At 47.8% G+C, this 24,369-nt stretch overlaps 1 protein-coding gene and 2 pseudogenes across 1 annotated transcript; all 3 read right to left on the reverse strand.

Moving 5' to 3' along the window:
- Positions 1-699: 699 nt before the first annotated feature.
- LOC140746807 (uncharacterized) lies at positions 700-3,913 on the reverse strand. Its single transcript, XM_073078906.1, has 3 exons — positions 3,593-3,913; positions 1,712-2,122; positions 700-765 (listed from the first exon to the last, which is right to left on the reverse strand). The coding sequence occupies exons 1-3, from the start codon at positions 3,911-3,913 to the stop codon at positions 700-702; spliced, it is 798 nt and encodes a 265-aa protein (XP_072935007.1).
- A 2,404-nt stretch (positions 3,914-6,317) lies between these two features.
- Positions 6,318-12,236, reverse strand: LOC140746808 (uncharacterized; annotated as a pseudogene).
- A 9,451-nt stretch (positions 12,237-21,687) lies between these two features.
- LOC140746809 (uncharacterized) lies at positions 21,688-23,895 on the reverse strand (annotated as a pseudogene).
- Between the last annotated feature and the right edge of the window lie 474 nt (positions 23,896-24,369).

Below are 24,369 nucleotides of genomic sequence, written 5' to 3' on the forward strand. Positions count from 1 at the left end.
CCTATTCTAATAATTAAGTCGCCTTCAATGCTGGAAACCGTTTTTTCGTAGCTTATCTGGTTCCGGAGCAATCAACTTTTTTAAATTTTAAAACTGAAAAACTAAAATGGCCGAAAAATCTATTTTCTCTAATTCTTAAGTTATTTGGCCCGAGTTTGGGCTTAATTAGGTTGCTGTGGGCTATCCAAAAGGGTTCCCGTCGTTAAAATTTTGTTTTTATTATTATTTTCTAATTTATTTGGAAAAAACACAAAAAAATTAATTACTCCGTCCCCTCTCATACAAAAATTTTGGAAAAAATCTTAAAATTTATAGGAAATTACCGGCTTTAATATAAATTACTTTTCAGTTCCGACTTTCACGACACGGCCACTGTAATCCTGAAAATATGTAATTTTCAGGTTTTTTACCCTGGTTTTGTCAATTTTCAACTGAAAAATTTGGAATTTAGGGTAGTAATAGACCGAGTAAGCGCGTCAAAAATAGCAGTTGCCGCATCTATAAAAGTCGTCCCTGAGCCGAGTAATTTGATGTCAAAGTTTGTACCTTTCAGTGCTTATATTTAAGTTTTCTTCAGCGGGAAAATTTTTCTTTTTGCGTCCGTCGGTTCTTCTTTATTGTGTCCTTCTTCCTGCAAATTTTCGTCTTCCTGTCTCTACTGGTTTAGGTTTTCACCTCCACGTGGTTTTCAGAAAAAAGTCAATTTCTCCTGAAATCGCCGTCCAAAAATTTTTCTTTTGGTGTCAGGATATGCGGGCCGTGTGCCTGCACCGGGAGATACAAAAATTTTTCGGGGTCACCGATCTAGTTTCAGCAGCGTCTTCAAAAAACTGGTGAATTTCGAGGAATAACCTCGAAAACACGTGGTGCTTTAAGTTTTTTCAGGTTTTTCCGTAGTTTCCACTGAAATCCAATTGCACAAAGTTTGCACTGCACTGCCTGGCACGAAAACACACCCGGGGACACCTTTTTCGAGGCAATCGAGTGAGAATTGCCGATTTTACGAATTTTTAAGTACGGAGCACGTGTAAAAACGATCCGACCTCTGCGGGGGGCAGAATGCGACTGGGGTTAGGTTAGGTTTTTTTTTTTTTTTGCTTAAACCTCCGGCATATAGGGCCGCAGACTTTGTTTACTATTCTACTCTGTCATACCAGTTCTCGCTTGCTTGCCTCTCGCACTTGCATTCTACATACTATTTCTTTCTGTCTTCCTTCTCTTTCGTTCCTGTCCGGTTGGGATATACCGGCTTCCTATTTCTATTATTAGATCTTTATTTATTTATTTCCATTGTTCTTATTTCTATTTTGGGATGGGTTTGGGGTTGGTTGTTTTTATTTACTTTCTACATTTTTTATTGAATATTGTCTTATATCTATTTATTACATCTATTATACAGGGTGCGTTTATATACATTTTATACTGTTGTAATTTTGCTTATTTTAACACTGTTCTTTCACTATTTTACATTACTGTTTTGCTATTTCTTCTATTTACTTCATTCTGTTTTCCATATGTTGTACCGAAATATACCATTATATTTGGTCAACATATTTTATGTACTATTTCTCTTAATTACTATTTGTGCTATTTCTTCACAATATTGTAAAAATGCGTGTCTATTTGTGCTGTGCATAATTGTGTGTATGGTGTTAAGTGTTATCTTTGTGTTGATTAACTGCTCAACTTGGAAGCGTTTTCCTGCAAAAACCGGGCAGTCGGAAAGAATGTGCGGGACGGACTCTAGCTCACCAGGTTCGCAGGTACACGAGGGGCTCTCCTTGCACCTGAACCTGTTCAAGTACTCGGAGAATCCCCCGTGTCCTGTTATTATTTGGGTCCGTACTCCGGTGATTTCCATCTTTCGGACCACCCGATAGGCCTTCGCAGCGTCCGGGAGGAAGATCTTTGTCACGCCTGCCGTTGTCCCACTCCTGTACCTACCGTTCCACTCGTCAATCGACCGCTGTCTCAAGCACCGCTTGACGAACGAAACGGGGCACAGGACGTAGGACGGTGCGACCCGAGCGTTTAGCGCCGCCTCTTTTGCCAGCTGATCTGCTCTCTCATTCCCGGGCAGTCCGGCGTGTGCCTTAATCCAGAACAAAGCAACAACTTTGTTCTGTCGTAATGCGATGTTATTTTTTTTTTTTTTTTTTTTTTTATCCTATAGCCTAACGATTAGGCAGACGTGCTACCTGATGGAAAGTAGTCAACGCCGCCTATGGACATTTGCAACACCAGAGGAGTCGCCAATGCATCGCCGGCTTTGTATGAGAGCTCTTTTTGCACCTTTTTTGAAGAGCCCCATGTCATAGCGCTCCGGGAATACCTCAGGAGGAAGTTCATTCCACATCTTACACGTCCGCGGCAAGAACGTCCGTGCAAACCGAACCGTGGAGGACCGCCACGAGTCCAGTTGGTGTGGATGGAACTTCATCCTTCGGCGAGTGGTGCGATGGAGGAATGGTGACGTAGGCACCAGGTCAAACAGTTCCTCGGAACACCCACCATTGTAAAGCCGGTAGAACACACAGAGGGAACCTATGTCCCTCCGCAAACTCAAAGGTTCTAACCGATCGGAGATCACCGGGTCGTTGACGATTCGGACCGCGCGTTTCTGTACGGAGTCAAGTGGGTTAAGTTGGTATTGGGGCGCCCCTGCCCAGAGATGTGAGCAGTACTCCATGTGGGGTCTCACTTGCGCCTTGTAAAGCAGAAGGAGTTGCCCCGCGCTGAAGTACCGCTTCGCTCTGTTCAAGACGCCCAGTTTTCTTGATGCCAACTTCGCCTTAACATCCAAATGACCCCGGTACTGCACGTCACACGATATGTCAACTCCCAGGATCCCCACACTTTTACCAATGGTGAGCGGGATACCTTGGAACCGTGGCGCTATGACGAATGGGGTTTTTTTAGCGGTAAACGCGCAGACTTGTGTCTTCGTGGGGTTAAACTCAACAAGGTTAAGTCGACCCCATGTCGAGACCTGCTCCAGAGAGTTCTCGATTTCAGACACAAGTCGGATTCTGCTTTCTTCCACGAGAGTCCGAGAGGTATTTGCACGGCCTGTATACGTAGCATCTCCCGTACTATCATCTGCATAGCAATGTATGTTACCTACTTGTTGCAACATATCATTGATATGCAGAATGAATAGTGTGGGAGATAGGACTGAGCCCTGGGGCACGCCAGCGTTTACAGGTTTCGTATCAGAGCAGCATCCGTCGACGACGACTTTGATGTGCCGCTCCGACAGAAAGCTGGTTACCCATGCGCATAACCTCTCAGGAAGACCGTAAGATGGAAGCTTCGCGAGAAGGGCTCTATGCCAGACCCGGTCAAAGGCCTTCGCGATATCCAGGCTAACCGCCAATGCCTCACCATTGCTCTCAATGGCTTGCGCCCATCGGTGTGTGAGATAGACTAGAAGGTCACCAGCTGAACGGCCCTTGCGAAAACCATATTGATGATCGCTGATCAGCTGGTGATCCTCGAGGTACCCCAGGAGCTGTGTGTTTATAACACGCTCCATCACCTAATAATATACGATTAGGTGATGGAGCGTGTTAATATTACGATTGGTTTTTACTGCCAGGGGATGGGTGCAGTTTTTCGCTGTCAGGGATTGAAGGGCGGACATCGAATCGCTGTATATCGCGAAGCTGGTCTCTTTTCGATTTTTGGCCACCTCACTTGCTTTCCAAATGGCCAAGAGTTCCGCCTGGTAGACGGTGCAATATGACGGCAATGCAAGCTTGAGGGCCCTGACTTCTGCCTCGCCATTCCAAATGGATAGCGCGGCGCCGACCTGGCCCTCAATCTTGCTGCCGTCTGTGAACATCCGGATGTCGTAGTCACTGTTTGCGTTCAACTGTTCCTCGTCTACCAAGGCTGTGAACTCGAGGTTCATTTGTTCCGCAGGGTGAGGGGCCTCACTCGTTGGAGCTCTGCGTTCGATCTCCCTCCCGGCCATCTCCGCCTGGGGCACCCCTCGCTTTGCTTCGAACAGGGAGGCCGCTTCCTTTATTCGAAGATCGAGGGGCAGTATCCCAGTCAGGATCAGTGCCGAGTTTAAGGATACCGTCCTTTGCGATTTTTTGCAGGAACCCCCTTTGCACACTGTCGAGTTTCCGGCGCATGCCAACCCTACTGGCCGCAGGAGCCCAGACACTGGCCGCGTACATGACGATCGGCTCCACGGTAGCTGTGTATATGGTCCTCACAACCTCAGGATGGAGTCCCCAACTCACCTTTGCGGCTCTTGTCAATTGCTTATAGACCGCAATTGCTTTTTTATTCACATTGTCGATGTGTGAGCTAAAGGTGAGTTTGCTGTCTATGGTTACTCCTAGAAGCTTTAGCTCACTTTTTACATCCACGTCCACTCCGCCCATGCTCAGCCGTGGGGTGTCGTATTTGATTTTATTTGTTATGACGAGTGCATTCGTCTTTTGAGGTGCAAATTTCAATTTATTTGCGACACCCCACGTCCGAACATGTTCCAGAGTGGCATTGGCTTTAGCCTCTATCTCAAGAGCCGTATCGCCGTAAAACAGTAAGGCCACGTCATCGGCAAAAGCCTGTACGTGATCGGCCCTCTGTTCAAGGCTCTTGAGTAGAGGGTCGAGGACCACATTCCACAGCAGCGGCCCGCCGATCGAGCCCTGCACGCAGCCCCTGTCCGTACGCTTTCGGTGTTCGCGTCCTGCGTATCTCACCTTCACGTACCTGTCTTCTAGGTAGCTGCTGATTGCGCACCTCAGATACCTTGGGCAATTTTCCTCCGCCAGTCTGGTTTTAATTTTCGGCCACCATGTGCTGTCGAAAGCTCCCTCTATGTCTAGCGACACGAGGGTTATGATCTTTTTTGCTCGCAATTGCGCCCTTATGTGCCCCACCAGATCATAGAGGGAGTCCTCGGTGCTTTTCTGTGGGATGAATCCGTACTGGCGGGTGCTAAGAGTTGGAAGTATGTGATATCTGAGGCGCGCCATCAGCATCTTTTCGAAAACCTTTCCCAGTATGGGCAATAGTCCAATTGGTCGGAGCCACTCGGAGCGACTTTGGAGTGTCGTACCTCTCTTTGCCGGGTTTGCGCAACACGACCACTGTCGCCTCCTTCCATTGCCTTGGGAAGTGTTTTAATTCGAGGCACTTGTTCATAATCGTCAGGAAAAGGGCTGGGTCAGAGTGAACCGCGGTTAGGTTAGGTTAGGTTAGGTTTTTTTTTTTTTTTATTAATAAAACTACACTCCACAGACTGATCGTCCGTGCCTTTTTTTATGGTAAGTTTATTTTGTCATATGGTTACTCGTAGTCAAATATTTGATAGCTCCACTATGAGCCTTCACTGTCACCACCGCACTTAACCGGGTAATGGCACGTGCCGATACCCAGTTTCATGCGGTGATGGCAGTGGCGGCTGTACAGAAAACCTTATTTTACTTACTTCGTGATTTGATTTATAACCTTCGAGTCCCCGCTACGGATAGCCATCGAGATGTTATAGTCCTCCAGTCTTTCGTCGGTAGCAGTCATAGCTCTTAGGATGAACTGTGCTATGGCGTCGTTGCTGCAGTCGGTGTAATATGTGCAGCTGATGGTGTGACGCGATACTGCCACTACTGCGTGGGGGACACTGTCGTGCAGTTGCAGGTGTTTTGCGGATGTTCGCACTATCACCACTGTCTCGTAAGTTTGTCCCTGTGCTTCATGTATGGTAAGGGTGCGCGATCCCTCTCCACTCCCGAAGCCCTCTTAGGTAAGAGGGTTAGGTTAGGTTAGGTTAGGTTAGGTTAGGTTTTTTTTTTTTTTTTTTATTAATAAAACTACACTCCACAGACTGATCGTCCGTGCCTTTTTTTTATGGTAAGTTTATTTTGTCATGTGTTACATAGCTCCACTTGGCCCGCGCTCCAGCCCTCTGCTTGTACACTGGCTATATAAGTCTGTGCAAGAGCAGTGGCTGCAGCGAGGGTCTTACATTAGTTTTTATGAGGCTTAATTTAAGGACCATGTATATTTCTAAATACTTATATGTTTTTATGATATATGTTTTTTTTTTTTTTTTTTTTTTTGTTTTTTTATTTTTTTTTTTTTTAGATATATTTATGTGTATATATTCATGTATGTTTTTTTTTTTTTTATTTTTTTTTTTTATATTAAATACATGTTTACGTATGACATTAGCATTTTGTTACATAACTATTTGACTATTGACTATTACATTTTATTACGCTGTTACTTAACTATTTGACTATTACATTTTATTTACCGACTTACGACTATACAATGGGACTGACTTACTATACGTGCTATATAATATTATGGTGGTTTGCGGAGGTCGCTTCGAGCTTGTCCTTAGACTTGGCAATTGCCTTGAGGTCCCTGCTTCGGATTGCCATAGAGGTGTTGTAGTCCTCCAGTCTTTCGTCTGTGGCAGTCATAGCCTTCCGGATGAACTGGGCTATGGCGTCTTCGCTGTAGTCAGAGTAGTAGGTACAGCTGATGGTGTGACGCGATACTGCCACTACGGCGTGGGGGACACTGTCATGCAGTCGTAGTTGTTGGGCCGACGTGCGCACTATCACCACTGTCTCGTACGTCGATCCCTGTGCTTCGTGTATGGTTAAGATGCACGAACCTTTTCCGCTCCCAAATCCCTCGGTCTTCAGACTCTCTTTCTCGGATTGAGTGTGCACCAAGTAGAGAGTCTTCTCGAGTGACTTCGGGATCGGTGCATCTGTGAATCGCTTCAGCTGCAGGGATCTCGTGCGTGGCACGGACGAGTATATGCCGCTATAGACTTCACTAAGGGCGTACGCCACGTCCTTTGGGTTCCTGTGCGTGCATAACAGTTCTTGGCTTATTTTGGCTACTGGTGTTGGGCGGCTATAGAGCAGCTCGAAGAGGTTGTTGCGCTCGATGTAAGGGAGTTGGTTTATGTCTCCGGCGAGTAGTGCTTCCGTCGCTCCGGTTAATCTTATCGCCATCACGATAGCCCCGAAATGGTTCATGAGAGCTTCGTCGATCAGAAGTCGTTCGTAGCTCTTCTCTGAACCATTTACCAATAGCGAAGCCATCGTGCGTACTCTTTTTTGGGCGTACGTTCCGGTGCGGTGGATGAGTCTCGTCCGGAGATCCCTCGCTGCCTCCGTTGTGGTCGTTATTATTAAGTCTTTTCCCTCTCGGTATTGGTCCACTATCCAGGTAGATTTGCCGCAGCCCGGGACCCCATTGACCCATGTGAGTTTGGGTACTTCCCATGTGTCTGGAGTGATGCCGTGTTCACCGGATAAACTGTCCGCCATAGCTAGGATCTTGTCGTCCAGCATTATCCTAGTGCATCGGGCAATCACTATGATGGGGTCATCTGGAGGGGTACAGAACTTTTCCCGGCCGGTCCGCTTACTCTCCTCCTCGTCTCTGGCAATGAAACCTCTGGTTGCGCTATAGGCTGCCATGTGTCTACTAGTTTCCTCTCCCGTGATGTTTTGGGAGGTGTTGTTGTCGTAGATGGCAGCCTCTGATTTCTCGAGTCTTTCTTTCAGCAGCTTTTGATCGTCTTGGAGGAAGGACTGTAGGATGTTTTCACAAGTCCTTCTGTTGTCCTCCATAGTCGCTACTGTTAGGGCTTTGAACTCGAGAAATGCGTTTATTATATGGTCCAGAGGGTTCTTCGCGTCCCGGAGGTTTGGCGGCTCGACCAGCCCCTTCTCGGCTTTGTTCAATGCGGTTTTTGCTGGTAGTGGATCATTCTTTGAGGTACTTGTCGTCGGTGTCTGTTGGTCTGTCAGTAGTTTTTTTCCTGGTATGTGTTGAGAGACGGTTTTGAATGTTCTCATTATCGCAGACAGCATTCCTCTCCTCTCTTTATATTCGGCAAGCTTCTCTCCTGCTGTGGTGTTTTCTGCTGCTCTTTTTTGTTGCAGCCTTTCTGAGCCACTGACTTCTTCAGGGCAAGCTACGGGGTGTCCCCATCTGTCTACAGGGTCTAGAGCGGTGGTTATGCCTGTTTGTCGTGGCTTGAGAAAGCCGAGGTTTTCGCCTCGGTCTTCATACACCACTACCTCATGCTTTTCGGAGGCTTTTAGGCTTCCCATATGATCTTCCGCTCTTCCCTTTATGTATCCCACCACCATAGCATCCAAGCTTAGTACCCTTGGTGTTGTGTCGGGATTTTCGCTTGGATCTCCGAGTCTCAGTAGAATCGCGCACGCTTGAGCGAACTGAGTTTCGTTATCGCTCCCTTCAAATAGTGCTATCGTCTTATTCCTCGATCGCACTATTTTGCAGCGCGTGTTGGCCACTGAGATTTCGGATAGCGCGTTGTATGTGCTGCGCTTCATTGTTGCCCTGAAGGTACTGCCGTTTAGCAGAGCCGCTAAGCCTGGTGAAATGGCTACTCTGCCTGAACAATTCGTGTTGCAGAAGCTTATGCCGAATCTTTCCGAGTTACTGTCCATAAAGAGGGCCACTCCCTGTATTCTTAGGCATGGTTCCCCTTGTTCCGCTTGTTGGAGCAAGTTGGTAAATGCTGAGAGGGAGTTGTCAAGGGGATTGGGTGTTTGCTCTGAGTGGTCCTCGTTTATTTCCAGTGTTCGACTTAGGGTTGTTGTGGGTTGTGATGCTGCTTGCGATAATGTGGAATTCCTTTTGGCTACTACCCGGAAGATGGAGTCCAGGTATTCAAGGAAGCATTTCCTTTCTTTTTCTTTGCTCATGATGTCGCTAAGGATTGGCTTTTCCAGTTTGGCACCAATTTTTGACTCTGTCTCCGTCCGAATCGCCAGAAACCTGGGGCACTCCAAGATCACGTGCCAGACTGTTTCGCTTGTGTTGGGGTCACATTCGCATCCGGGACTGTCTTTCAACTTAAACCGATACAAATATTCCCCAATGCCTCCGTGTCCCGTCAGGGCTTGCACCTGCACCTGTGTCAGTTTTGTCTTCCTTATGATTGTGTAGGCTTTACCCACGTCCGGGAAGAAGGTCTTGGTGACTGACCCAGTGCTCGAGGTGGTGTAACGATCCTGCCATTTCAGGATCGTCTCCTCTCTGATTTTCCTTTTGACGTAAGACAACGGAGTCTCTGCGTAGTCTGGTGTTTCTGTCGTGTTCTTGGCGGCGGTCTTTGCTAGTTCATCTGCCCGTTCGTTTCCAGCGGTACCAACGTGAGCTCGGATCCAGAATAGCTGAACATTCTTTTTTTCCCTCCTGAGCCCCCTGATGTTGTCTTTTATTGCTTTCGTCAGGGGGTGAGTTGGTTTAGGGTTTGCAAGGAGCTCGAGCGAAGATCTCGAATCGCTCAGGATGTTGATGTTCGTCCTGCCGCTTGAAACCGCTTGTTCCACAGCCTTGTGTAGGGCATACAGTTCGGCCTGGAACACTGTACAGGAGGAGTCTAGACTATAGGTCGAAAAACTGGTTTCTTTCCCGTCCTCCCACCATGTTAGGGCGGCGCCTGTCATTCCCTCGATCTTACTGCCATCTGTGTAGATCTGAGGTCCGACAACACGGTGGGTGGCTATTGTTTGGGGGTCTACGCTTTCCAGCACTTGGTAGTTGATGGTGGTCAGTGTGGAGGGGTGAGGTAGGTCTTCGTGCCTCACCATGCGTTCCAGTTTTCGTCCTGGTGGGATGTAGTCTAGGGAGATGTTCTTCTTGGCCCTGTAAAGGCTTGCTGATTCGTGGATCCGGAGGTCTAGTGGGAGCAGCCCAGATAGGACGAGTGCAGCGGTAAGTGACACGGTTCTGTACGCCTTGCAGGTTTTTTGGGCAAAGCCCCTCTGCAGTGCCTCCAGTTGGCTTTTGTTCATCTGGAGGTCTGTCGCCTGGAACCATACGCTCGAAGCGTACGTCACTATTGGTTCTATTACCGCTACATAGATGGTTCGTACTATTTCGGTGTTTAGGCCCCAAGTCACTTTCGCGGCACACGCTAGCTGTTTGTATATGTCTGCCGCTTTTTTGCATGTTGCGGCCACGTGTGATTTGAAGGTGAGCTTGTTGTCTATTATGAGACCTAGGAGCTTCATCTCCTTGACCAGATGTAGTCGGGTGCCCGACATATATAGCTTTGGGGGTTCATACTTCAGTTTCTTTGTGATGAGCAGCGCATTGGTCTTGTGCGCTGCGAAACTGAGCTTGTTCCGTGTCCCCCATTTGACCACATCTGTCAGCGCGTTGTTTGCTGAGTTCTCCAGGGTCTCGATTTTGGCGCTCGAGAACACCAGTACGATATCGTCCGCAAACGCTTGGCAGTGTACCTCCTTGCCGTTTAGATGGTCTAGTAGCGGGTCTAGGATGATATTCCAGAAGGTCGGTCCACCGATGGATCCTTGGACGCACCCCTTCGTGGTTTCCTTTTCGTACGCCGCTCCGGCATAGTTGATCTTGACCGTGCGGTCCTTGAGGTATGAGCTCACCATTGCGTAGATGTTTCTTGGGCATTTCCTCTTTTTTAATTGGTGCTTGAGTGCAGGCCACCAGGCGTTGTCGAAGGCACCCTCGATGTCCAGTGAGACCATTAGTACGATCTTTTTGTTGTTGACTTCAGATCGTACGAATTCCATGAGGTCATAGAGGGCGTCCTCGGTTCCGCGCTGCGGCGTGAAGCCATATTGCGTTTTATTAAGAGTTGGAAGGATGTGCCATTGGATTCGGCCTACCATGAGTTTTTCGATGATTTTCCCCATGACTGGCAGTAGGCCGATAGGTCGATACGACTTTGGTTTTGTGTAGTCGTCCTTTCCTGGCTTTCGGAGGATTACAACGTGGGCTGTTTTCCATTGCTTGGGGAAGTGCGCCAGCTCTAGGCACTTGTTCGCTATTGCCATAAACACTTCCCTTCCACTTTGGATGGCTTCTGTGCAGATGTCAGCGGTCAACCCGTCGCTCCCAGGGGCCTTTTTTGGGTTCATCGCTTTCAGCACCAGGTCCAATTCCGCTGGTGTGAATTTGGGGTCGTCTGCTGACAGCTGCCTCGATGTTTCTAGTTAGTCCTCCGTTGACCTTCGGAGTAGCGTGTGGTATTGGTCGTCGGTTGTAGCAGAGTCCTCAGGGTAGAACGTATCGGCGAGGAGTTTCGCCGATTTGTCTGGGGTCACTGTTCGACCGCTGGCGTCTTGAAGCAGTAGATCTTCATGCTTCCTCGCTGTTCTCCTGATGACTCTGTAAATGCCGTCCCACATGCTCTCTCTCTCCTGGGTGGTGCAAAATTCCTTCCAGCTCTTAGTTTGCGCATCCTGTGCTTGTTGGGTGTATGCTTCCCTCGCCTGTAGGTATTCCTTTATTACCGTCTCCCTTCGGTGGGGCGCAGCGTTCCTTATTCGCCGTTTCTTCCGATGGGTGTCTTTCAGTGCTTCTTCTAGGGTCTTCGACCACCAAGGTAGTCTAGTGTTCCCTTTCCAAAGCCCTGTTCTCGGGATGGTTGTTTCGCACGCTTCCTGTATGGCTGATGTGTATGCCGTGACCATGGCCTCGAGGTCCTCCGGGGTTCTTCCTTCCCTGATGACGTCTGTAGTGATGTTATTATCTTCTAGTAGAGTCCTGAATCGTGTTCGGAATTCGGGCCAGTTTGCCTTTTTGGTGTTATATACTCGCGTGGTCGCGGCCCGTTTTGTTGTTAGTGCCGCGTCCAGGCGTACCACGAAGGTGATGGCGTTGTGGTCCGATGTTGTTATATTTCCGTTCACTCTCCAGTCCTCCACTCTCCCTAGGAGCGACTGACTACAGGCCGTTACGTCCACTATACTTGCGAATAGTCTGTCGCCCCTGTACGTCTCAAAGGTTGGTGTTCTCCCGGTGTTTAAAACCTCCAGTTCCATGTCGTTCAGGAACGTGCTATAGGTTGTCCCTCTCGGATTTTCGTAGCTGCTTCCCCACCAGTGGCTCCAGGCATTTACGTCCCCAGCCACTATTAGATTTTTTGTTTGGAGCGCCTGACACGCGGATCGAGTGCGTGCTAGGTAGGGTTCTATGTCTTTGTCTCCCTCGAAGTAGACCGACACGATTCCGATTTTCAGCTGACCCGCGGTTATGAGGGCTGCCGCCTCCGTTTCGGTGACCAGCTGGGGATCGTGGGTGATTTCCAGCTGTTCGCCGAAGACGAGTATGGCCGCCTTCACTGGCTTTTGTCTGTTTTGAGAGCACTGGATGATCTTCGTCCCGGGGTATTGTCCTATGACACCTGCTTTGCCCACGTATGGTTCTTGGACGAGGGCAATGTGCATACCCTGCTCTCTTGCAGCTTTTACCAGTTCCGTTGTTGCCAGCTTTGAACGCTGCAGATTTGCTTGAATTATCCGCAGGCTTGTCTTGTCGGTCCAGTTCGGGGGTGACACCGGATGTCCTTGGGTGCCCTTAGCAGTAGGATATTCGAGATCGCGCTATGGCGTCCCACTTTCGTCTCTCAGGACATTCATCGCTGAATGCCTGGTGCGTCTCGTTGCTCTTTCCGGTTGCCCGACGGCAGTTTACGCAGGCTGGTGGTTTTTGTTTCAGCCTGCTCGGGCATTTTTCCCACGTGTGGGTCTCCCCACAGTAGCTACATGCCTGGTCCTTCTCCTTGCATACGGCCTTTGTGTGACCGTAGCCCAGGCATTTGGTGCACTGCACTAGTGGGGATTGATCCACTATGGGTCTTCTCTGGAGGCCTATGTAGACGGTGCCTGCCTCCGTGAGTTTTTTGTGTAATACCGGGGAGAGCTCGAGGATAGGGTGACACTCGTGTGGGTTCCTCGCTTTTTTCCTGTAGCGGACGCGGATAGCTTTGTCCTTCTCACCGACGTCGCTCAGTAGGTGTTTATTCTGAGCTAAGATGTGTTCCACTATCTCTGCGTCGGTGTGATAGGACAGCACGTCTTTTATTTTGGCCAGTGGGTTGTTGGTCCTGGCCACTTCCACTTTAAGCTGTTTGTCCGCGGCCACTCTGCTTTGTATCAGGGACATGTCCTCCTTTGTCCTGCAGCTTAGGATCACCTTTTGATTTTTGGCCTTTCTTACCCGATCCACCTTTGCCCCTGTCCTTTTTAGGTCCAAAGCCACTCTGATCGTCTCAATGACATTTTCTCCGGTCTTCTGGGGGTCTGTCGATGACACGATCAGGGTGTGGTTCGGGCTGGGCTTAGGTGGTGCGGGTTTGGAGACCGCCTGGGCGTATGTCGGCTTTATTGTATTTGCCTTTGCGAGCTCTTGGAGTGCCATTTCGGTACCTATACTGATGGCAGGCGGCGGTGTTTTTTCCTTGAGCTCGCGCATTGTCCTTAATTCAGAGGACACTGCTTCCAGGCGTTCGGTGATGGGCTGCAGGTGCTCCTGTATGTCTTGTGGCTGGGTTTGTGGCGAGTGGGGTGTGTACGTTTTTTGTAATGTCTCGGTCAGGTCGTCAAGTTTTTTACTTATACTGGCTATTTCCGTGGGGGCGAGGTCTTTTGTGGGGTTGGTGGCCTGGGTCTCCAGTATTTTATTGTTGGTGATTGCTATGTCGTCTGAGCAGACTCTGACCCTCTCGACGTCCTTCCTCAGTCTGTCCATTTGGGCGGAGATTGAGTTCACGCCCGTTAGTAATTTGGCGTGATCTTTTATTAGGGGTTCTAGGTGTTTAGAACCCTCCCCCTTGCCTTTCTCCGCGGACTTGCTAAGGACGTCTTTCATCGTCTGCTCGACTACACCAACAGACTTTACCAGGCCCTTTATTTGTTTGTGGGGCTCCTGGGTCTCATAGCCCAACCAACTCCTTACGGCTCTCGTCTCTTCCAGGTTCGCGTCTATCTGCTTTTTTGTGTTTCGCAGATCCTCGGTCAGGCTTTTTATTGTGTCGGCCATGTGCTTGTTGTGGGCCCTCTCTATCCTGACCAGTTCCTGGGCATGTCTTGATCTTTCTTTCTCCAGGTTATACTTGTGGCGCGACCTGGAGTCCGAGAGAGCCAGCACTGTTTCGTAGAGCGTTTGCAAGCATTCCAGTGCGGTGGTCTTGCACTCCCTTTTCATGTTGCCTGCCGCCTCCAGCGCTTCCTTCGCCCTCTGGAGCTGTTCGTTCGCCAGCTTTGTTGCCATGTCCATTTGGACCCCACTCCGCCTGTGCGACGTTCTTATTATGCTCGGACGCCCTTGGTCGGACAGGACCGATGCGTCCGAGAACTCCTCGTCTGATTCGATCGGGCGGGGTGGGATCTCAGCCAATTCCCACGTCTCAATTTTCTGGAGGACCGAGTCTGTTGGGGTGAGAGGTTTATCCCTAGGCAGGGACCTCTCGACTGATTCCTCGCTCACCGAAGATCGCGCTGTGGTCGTTTTCGTGCGTGCCAGCACCTTTTCACGCAGCGATCTCTGCGTCTTTAGCACCGGTCTCGAAGACGATGTTGTTGACTTCGCGACCGGTGCCGACAAGTGGGGAGCGGCCTCCGCAGATGGTTTCGACACTTGTGACGTGGCCGACATTGTGTATTTTTTTTTTTTTTTTTTTTTTTGGTGTATTTAGATGACTAACTTAAACTATAGTACTAAGGTCCTTATATTTACGGCGATGGTGATGGTGCCGGAGTAAGCCTCGTTGCTGATCTTCTTGTTCACGGATCTCAGTGCGGGCTTGGAATTTGGAGATTCTGTTGGGGCAGAATGACAGAGAATCTCCTCCCGAGTCGTTTGAGCCCAAACTCGGGTATCCTAGCCCGCCTGGTTCAGGAGTTGTGGTCCGGGGGGGTGAGGTATCCTTGCGCGGGGGGAGGGGGGAGGGGTTTCGTGGGTCGACGATTGAGGGGGGGGTTCACTTTGAGTGTGCGGGGGGGGGGGGTCCGAGAGGGTCGGGGGGTGGGGGTCAGTTGGCTTGATGGGGCGTCTCTTGAGCTGGTTGCTCAGGGGAGAGCTGTCGGGGGGGGTCACCTAGGGGGTTCACTAGGGGGGGTCACCTCGAGGGGGTTCACTGGGGGGGGGGGGGTTATGCAAGGGGTGGAGAGTCCTCGTTGAGCTGGTTCAGGAGAGCCCAAACACGAAGGGTGTCGGTCTTCCTGTTCCAGAGTTCCCTTGGGTGTACCTTGTGTGGTGTTGGTGAGTGATGTTTGTCGTGTGCGGAGTCCTACGTCGGTGCGGGCGAGGTCTTGGAGCCGGTATCGGAGCGCGAGCAAATTCAGCCGCGTGCTAGCGAGATTAACCACGTGCGCGCTAGGTTATAGTTCCGACCGCGTGGTCGAGTTTCCACCACGTGGTGTTTTGTACTTTGCGGCCGTCGTATCTCCGTGTAGAGTAGGAGTTCCCGGGAGATACGGGTGTCGTTTGGTTCGTCTCGCTGAGGTGTTTTCGGGGTATTATTTTGTTGCTTAATTGGATTTGCCGTTACCTGGATAATGCTCTTCAAAGTCCAGGGTCTGCTGCTCCGGAGTCCTTTGATGTAGGGTGTTGCGCACACGAATCCTGGTGAATCACTCACTGTTTTATCACTTGAACAAGTAGTAGATGTTAAAATCACTGGTTTTCCGGTTTTATTGATTTTTAAGCGTGGAGCTAATGTTGTTTCGACCGGTGCGGGGTGCTTGGGTTAGGTTAGGTTAGGTTAGGTTAGGTTAGGTTAGGTTAGGTTAGGTTAGGTTAGGTTTTTTTTTTTTTTTTATAAGAATCTATTCTTTCAGATCCGAGTCCTCGCTATCAGATACGGGCGACTCTTCACTGTTTTGATTTTACTTTATGCTGATATATTGTTTATACGATTATATAATAAGATATTTTACAAGTAATCTTCAATATAAAATTACAAATACAATAAAACTAAACAATTTTGCTTCTTTAAAATGATTGTTTATAAATAATCAGCTGTGATTGAAGCGAAAAAATGCCTCTTTTTTTTTTCCATAAGAGAGTAAATGATGAAATAAAGAAAGACAAAAATAAAATACAAATATACTCATTGATTTTAGGTATCATTAATTTTCTTTAATTTATTTACAATAATTTTACCGAATTCAATAAATGAATTTATGCAAGGGTCCTTTGTTAGAAGACTGGTGAGATTATACGGTTCGATGTTAAAATTATTGCAAAGTATTTCGTGGTCATGTCGGTGGCTGCTGAAAATGGGACAATATCTTAAAAGATGGTCTATTGTTTGAGTGCTGGTATCGTCACATGGACATTTATCTGTTTGGGTTATTTTAAATCGATGGAGGTATTGGAGGTGAAAACCGTGACCAGTAAGGATTTGTGTCAACTGAAAAGTGGGTTTGGTATGCTTGAAGAGTTCTCTAATTGTTCCAATGTTAGGGCACCACTGTCTCGTATGTGCTCCCTTAGACGAAGATTGGTAAATGGCATCAAAAGCATTGTCGGTGTCTGATTTTAGTTTATGTTTGACAAAACTAATAGGGAATTTACAAAAAACGTAAGAGCTGTGCAGGCTGGCCGCTGCTTTAGCAGCTCGATCAGCCACTTCGTTACCATTAAGTCCAACGTGGGACTTAATCCAGATAAATTTGATAGTCTGAAGTTTTAGTATGCAACTGTGTATTTGTACTGCCAGCTCGTTTGTTGTGTTTCGATTCTGTAGTTCCAATAGGGCGGATTTTGAATCAGATAGTATGACCACGTCGGCGATGTCCTTTTCGACGCAGTATTCGCAAGCTCTCTGTATAGCAAGCATTTCAGCTTGATATACAGAAGAGCTTCCGTGCAACTTCAGTTTTTTCGAGAATATATTACCATTGGGATGGTGAACGACAAAAGCAGCACCGACGAGGCCATCATGTTTGCTTCCGTCTGTGTAAATATTGGTAGTGTCCGTGGAGATTAATTCTTCTAATTCATACTGATTGGATATGCTTTCGAACGTAATATTAATTCTTCGGGAAGGGTGCAATAATTTTGAGGGGTGGGTGGGACTGTCATATTTGATATCGTCAGGTAGGTATTTAGTGGTTCCACTTCTTTTTGTTTCTTGTAATTCAGCGATTTCTCTAATTTTAAGGTCCAGAGGAACAAAGTCTGCCAGGGCAATTGCAGCGTTGGCTGAAATTGTCTTAAAGCCACGAATGGTCTTTATTGCAAAGGCCCTTTGTAGTGACCTGAGACTGTTTCGGACCGTTTCATATTTGATTGCACCACTCCAAACCTCCGCGGCATATGTAATTAATGGGACTATAACATTGTTATAAATTATAGATATGTTATCTGAATGTATCCCCCAAGTGGGTCGGACGAATAAAGTAAGTTTTTGATATATTTTCTGGGCTCTAGTTATGGTGTTATTAACATGTTTTATAAATTTTAAATTTTTATCTATAGTAATTCCCAAATATTTTATTTCATTTGTAAAAGTAATTTTGTTGTTATTAATATATGTATATTTTAGTTTTTAACGCTCTTGCCGAAAAAGAGATGGCTTGAGTTTTGGATGCTGCAAATTCTAATTTGACTCTGCGTCCCCACTCAGTGATAACGTTCAGGGCATGATTAGCGTCAGTTTCCAGCTTAGGGACATCTTTCGCTGAAACAATAAGGAGCAGATCGTCAGCGTAGGCTTGTAGGTGACAGGATGATGGGATTTGGCTGCTTAAAAGTTCGTCAAGTATGATGTTCCAAAATATTGGTCCCAGAACCGAACCCTGAATGCACCCGCGGGACAGAGTTCTATCAACCGTGGCATCCGCATAATTCAGGGTAACGGTTCTGTTACTGATATAACTTTTAATTAACTTATAGATATTTGAAGGACAATGGGTAATGTGAAGTCTATTCATTAGAGCAGGCCACCAGGCATGATCAAAAGCTCCTTTTATATCCAAGGATATGCCGATTACAAGATTTCCCACGCTCTTGCCGTTATTGATGTGTGTTAAAGCTTCTACCAGTGCATCATTGGTAGATCGCTGCTCTCTAAAGCCATATTGGTAATTGTGTAGGTTATCTGTGATGGTTAAATGATATACGAGTCTTTTTGCAATCAGTTTTTCTAAGACTTTGCCAAATACGTCAAGTAGACCGATAGGACGGTAAGAAGAAATATCGTTGTAATTTAGTTTGTTTGGTTTCGGGACGGTTTTTACAAATGCTTTTTTCCATGAAGATGGGAAGTGAGAGAGGTGCAAACATCGGTTCATAATTTGTGTGACAATATCTGGGAAAGTTTCCATGAAATTGGAGCAGATATCTGCAGTTAGATGGTCAGGACCAGGCGCCTTTTGAGGACTCATGGAGCAGATGCAGTCCCGGACTTCCTCGGTTGTGAAGTCAACCTCATTTTCAGTCATAGGGATTGCATCTGCTATTTCCCGAAGACGTTTTTGGCTATCTAGACAATCAGGGGTATCCACAGGATAGAATTTATCAAGCAATGCGCCTGCTGACTCCTCGCTTGAATTAGTGAATGTGTCGTTTCCAATGTTCAAAGTAGTTGGTGGGGTAGGTTGTGGTGCAAATTTTAATAATCTGTTAGTTAATGACCATACGTCTTCTTTGCCCTGTCTGCTGCAGAAATTTCTGAAATGTTCAGTGGAGGCTTTGGACAGGGCAAGTCTGTAAGCGTCTTTTGCTGTTTGTCTCTCAATTATTATATTATCCAATGTTTTTCCTCTTCTTTTCAGGTCTTGCAATCGGTGGTGGTAAAATATAACTTTCTTTTTCAGCTGTTCCAGTTCTGCGTCCCACCATGGTATGGTTTGTATTTTATATTTTTTCTTGGTTTTCAGGTTTTCATTGCAGACATTGTTTATATTTTTAGTTAGTATATTTATGTATGTATCTAATTCATATATATTCAGTTTTTTGAATTCAAAGACAGCAAGGTGAGAGTCGCCGATCTTCTGCCTGAATGACTCCCGGACAGCCTTCCAGTCGGCTCCAGTTGTGTTATACCGGTAAGTACTGACAGACTTATTAGATTTCAATTTATTTTTATTTATATCAAGTGTAAATTCAATAGCGTGATGTTCTGACGTTGGGCAGGCATCATAATTTAATTTCCAATTATTGATTTTAGATGCTACGAAATCCGAGGCGATGGTGAGATCTATTATTGAAGTTCTTGACGTTCCTGTGGAGTAGGTCTCGAAAGTGGGTTGATTGCCAACATTGCACAAGGTAAGATTATGAGTTGTCATTAAGTCAAAGATATCACGACCTCTTTTGTTGCTGGTGGGAGAGCCCCAGACGGGATGCCATCCGTTGAAGTCCCCGCAGATTATGACTTGAGATTGGTTGATACACTGGAGAAGAAGATCCAACTGGGTTACTGTGTTATTGTCGTCTGATTTTGGTTCTATATATACGGAAACTAGATATACTTTTTTAGAATTATAAGTGATTTGTACTACGGTAATGTTTGAATTTGAGTATTCAGCTATACCAAGAGCGGCACCCAAGCCAGTTTTGATGGCAATAACCGCTTTTACTCGCTGGTCTGTGGAAAACTGAAATACGTCATATCCAATTAAAGTTCTCATTGTATTTTTGCTACCAACGTAGGGTTCAGATATAAGTATGATGTCATAGTCATGTTTGGTGCAGTACTGGGTGAATTCTTGTTCACTGTTATAGCAGCGGCCAAGGTTGCATTGAATTATCCTGAGGTTACTATTGGGTTGTTCCTTATCAGAGGTGAATCCACGTTGATGCACGTGAGTTCGGATGGCTTTCTGTAGTGGCTATAACCCGTAGTCTATTCTCCCGATTACCCTGCTTCTCATTGCCTCGCGGATCGGGCATCTATTCGAGTTGGCAGAGTGTCTGGTGTCAGAGGAGGAGCTCGTCTTTTTGTTCCTGTTGATACAATTGCTGCAGCTCGCGTCATCCATGTTATTTCTGGAGGGGCACTTCTCCAGAGTGTGGCTCTCAGCGCCACAATGAGCGCAGAGAGTGTCTTCCTTGGTGCAGTGCTTCCTGAGATGACCGAACTGCAGGCATTTGTAGCATTGCAACAATGGTACAAATTCTTCAACGTGAACCTTCTGGTGGTCCACGTTGAGTCTTCCGAGCTCCATTATCTTTTTCCATACGGGAGAAGAGGCCAAAAGAACCGCGTTGTAAAGTCTGTCGTTCTTGTTCTTTCTCTCGAAGCGGAACTGCAGGTCCTCCGCGGAAGGTCTTAACAGTCCCACCTCAGGGTTCTGTTGTATTATTAATTTGGAAAGCTCGTCAGTAGTTGTCTCCCTATAAACTCCCTTGAGGATCACCATCGGTCGGAGTTTGCGCGATGGCTCAGCGCGAATTTCTGCGGTGGTGGTCTCGAGCCGCTTAAGAGTCTCATCGCGCTGATCCACGGAGTCAAACTCCACTCGGAGCCGGTTCGTACCGACCGGTTGGATACTAGCGGGCGCGTAGGTGGTCTCCTTAAAGCTGATTCCCCTTCGCCACTGCTCAGCAACTTCCTTTCTATTTTTTTCCTCGGATGTAGGGTAAATAATAAGGGATGGCTTGGTTTTTGGTTTTGTAACTATGGTGGAGCTGGGGGTCTTGGAAGAGGCTATTTGAGCAAAGGACGGGGCGTGCGCGGGAGCGGGAACTTTGCTAACCTCCGGGCGGCTCAACTTTGAAATTTCCGCCTTTATAGTGTCTGTAATGGCGGTAGTAACGTCGCCCAACATGTTAGTCTGTTCGACGTACACCATCGTCTCACGTGAGAGCGTCTCAATCTCTTTGGCTAGGTTAACAACCAACTTCTTGTTTTCCGACGAGACGCTCTTGCCGGATGTAACGGCGATGACGATGCGACGTGAGAGATGCTGAATCTTGGCAAGCCTGTCCGTATTGTTACCGAGGCTTGCCTGTGGTGTGTCACTAATTTGATGTTGAACTAGTGCGTCGAACAGCTCATCCGAAGCGACTTCGCCCAATTGGGCAGACGTACCCGCCATTTTCAGACTTATACAAATAAGATTAGACTATAGTAATTGTGAGATGATATAAAGTACCGAAAACGCCGAGAAAACGCAGCCAGAAAAAATCGATTCCGTGATACGAAAAATTTCGGTTCACGGAATCAACAGAGTCCAGCTAAGCGGTATCTACAAAAGGTTCGAAAATTTCGATTTTTTCCGTTTTAAAACTGGAATTGCCGAGGAACGGCGCGGCGGAAACGGGTGCGAGAGGTGTCTCCGGATAGGGGGGACGTGCAGAATGCGGTAGAAGAAGGATCCGTTAAGAAACGGCGGAGGAAAATGAGAAAAACCAAAAATAGATTTTGAAAAAACGGAAAAATTTATAAATAACAATTTAGAAATCGGAGAGAAACGGAAGTGGTATGTGCAGAAAGGTATCGTCGAGACGAGTACTGCTGCCCCAGTGACTCCAGGCATTTACGTCCCCCGCCACGATAATATTTTTAGTTCCTAGTTTCTGGCACGCTTTCCGAGTGCGTATGTATTACCAGGTATGGATCTATTTCTTGGTCTCCCTCGAAGTAGACTGACACGACACCTATCTTGAGCTGACCCGCTGTGATGAGGGCTGCCGCCTCAGTTTCAGTGACCAGCTGGGGGTCGTCGTTGACCTCCAGCTGTTCGCCGAATACGAGTATCGCTGCCTTCACTGGTTTTTGTCTGTTTTGAGTGCATTGGATGATCTTCGTCCCTGGGTAGTGTCCCATGGCACCTTCTTTACCCACGTACGATTCTTGTACGAGGGCAATGTGCATACCCTGCTCTCTTGCAGCTTGAACCAGTTCCACAGTTGCCAGCTTTGAGCGCTGCAGATTTACTTGTACTATCCGCAGGCTTGCCCTGTATGTCTTCTTCGGGGGAGAAGCTTTATGTCCCTGGACGCCTTTAGCAATAGGTGATGCGGACTGATGCGAGACCGCGCTATTGCATCCCACTTTTGTCGCTCTGGACATTCATCGCTGAATGCCAGGTGCTTCCCTTCGCCCTTCCCGGTTGTCCGTCTACAGTTTATGCAGACTGGTGCCTCGTGCCCCAGTCTCTTCGGGCATTTTTCCCATGTGTGGGCCTCTCCACAGTTTGCATGCCTGGTTTGGTTCTTTGCATACGGCCTTTGTATGGCCGTAGCCCAGGCATTTCGTGCACTGTACGAGCGGGGATTGGTCCACTATGGGTCTTCTCTGGAGGCCGATGTACACTGTTCCGGCCTCCGTGAGTTTTTTATGGATTGCTGGGGAGAGCTCCAGGATCGGGTGGCATTCGTGCGGGTTCCTCGCTCGTTTCCTATAGCGGACGCGAATCGTCCTATCCTTCTCACCGATGTCGTTGAGCAAGTGTTTATTTTGTGCCCAAAGGTGGTCCACTATTTCGTCATCGGTGTGGTAGGACAGGACGTCCTTTATCTTGCCCAGGGGGTTGTTGGTTCTGGCCACTTCTACTTTTAGTTCTTTGTCCGCGGCCACTCGGCTTTGCACCAGGGACATGTCTTCTTTTGTCCTGCAGCTCAATACTACTTTTTGGTTCCTGGCTTTCCTGATTCTGTCCACCTTAGCACCCGTTCTTTTCAGATCTAGGGCCACTCTGATAGTCTCGATCACGTTTTCTCCTGTTTTGTTCGGGTCCGTCGATGAGACTATCAGAGTGTGGGTGGGGTTTGGCTTTGGTGGTGGGGGCTTGGAAACCGCTTGAGCGTAGGTGGGCTTGGATGCTGTCGCCTTCGCGAGTTCTTGCAGGGCTATCTCAGTTCCTATGCTGATGGCTGGTGGGGGTGTCCGCTGCTTCTGCTCGCGCATTGTTCGCAGCTCTGAGGAGACAGCTTCCAGACGCTCGTGTATCGGCTGCAGATGTTCATTGATATTCTGCGGCGGGGTTGTTTGTTTTTTTGTTTCTGTCAAGGTGTCATTAATTTTTGTTAATTGTCCTTTTATTTCTGTCAACTCTTTGGGGTTAGGTAGGTCTTTTTCGGAGAGGGGGCTGGCTACTTGCTTTTCTAAGATTTTCTAAGATTTCTAAGATTTTTCTAACATCAAATTTCTAAGACTCTGAGTTTTTCCAGATCTTTTCTTAATCTGTCTAGTTGCTCGGAGATGGTGTGGACGCTCTGGATGATTTTGGCGTGTTCGGTCCTTAGAGGCTCTACGTTGGTCGTCCTCTTTTCCGTTACCATCTCCTTGGATTTAGTCAGAGCCTCTCTCATCGTCTGCTCGATACTTTGGGTTACCTTGACCAGGGCTTTAATTTGGCTGTAGGGCTCCTGGGTCTCGTAGCCTAACCAACTCCTTATGGCCTTTGTCTCCTCCAAGTTCGCGGAAATTTCGGTTCTCGCCTTGTGCAGGTCTTCGGTCAGGGCTTTGATGGTTTCGGCCGTCTGTTTATTATGCGCCCTCTCTGTCCTGACCAATTCCTGCGCATGGCGAGATCTTTCTTTTTCCAAGTTAAATTTGTGCCGCGACCTGGAGTCCGACAGGGCCAGCACGGTCTCGTACAGAGTCTGCAGGCATTCGAGTGTGGTGGTCTTACACTCTCTCTTCATGTTTCCTGCAGCCTCCAGTGCTTCCTTTGCCCTCTGGAGTTGCTCATTGGCCAATTTTGTAGCCATGTCCATCTGGATCCCACTCCGCCTGTTAGAGGTTCTAATGATACTAGGTCTTCCTTGCTCGGATGCCACTGACACATCCGAGAATTCGTCATCAGACTCCACAGGTCGGGGTGGGATCTCAGATTGTTCCCACGACTCTATTTTCTGGAGGACTGAGTCGGCTGTGGTCTTCTCCGTCTGCGGGGCTCTTTCCACTGAGTCCTCGCTGAAAGAGGACCTCGCGGTAGCGGCCTTGGATAGGACCTTCTCTCGCAGCGATCGCTGCGTCTTCAGTACCGGTCGTGATGTTGATGATTTCATTGCCGGTGCTGATGCGCTCGAAGTGGCCTCCGCAGAGTTCTTGGTGGTCCTGGCTACGGTTGACATTATTATTTGTTGCTTAACTATTACTTACTTATTACTTAACTATACTTAACTATAGAGTACTATTTCTAAACTTAGTCTATGGTCCTGAGGGGGTTCACTGGGGGGGGTCACCTGAGGGGGTTCACTAGGGGGGTCACCTGGAGGGGGTTCACTAGGGGGGGGGGGTTATGCAAGGGGTGGAGAGTCCTCGTTGAGCTGGTTCAGGAGAGTCCAAACACGGAGGGTGTCGGTCTTCCTGTTCCGGAGTTCCCTTGGGTGGTGTTGGTGAGTGATGTTTGTCGTATGCGGAGTCCTACGTCGGTGCGGGCGAGGTCTTGGAGCCGGTATCGGAGCGCGAGCAGATTTAGCCGCGTGCTAGCGAGATTAACCACGTGCGTGCTAGGTTATAGTTCCGACCGCGTGGTCGAGTTTTCACCACGTGGTTTTTTGTACTTTGCGGCCGTCGTATCTCCGTGTAGAGTAGGAGTTTCCGGGAGATACGGGTGTCGTTTGATTCGTCTCGCTGAGGTCTACTCGAGGTATTGTTTGGTCGGTTGGTTGGAT

Source organism: Epargyreus clarus, unplaced genomic scaffold, assembly GCF_041222505.1.
Source record: "Epargyreus clarus isolate Ecla_fem2 unplaced genomic scaffold, WU_Ecla_fem_2.2 ptg000013l, whole genome shotgun sequence".
In the NCBI taxonomy this organism is placed as follows: domain Eukaryota; kingdom Metazoa; phylum Arthropoda; class Insecta; order Lepidoptera; family Hesperiidae; genus Epargyreus; species Epargyreus clarus.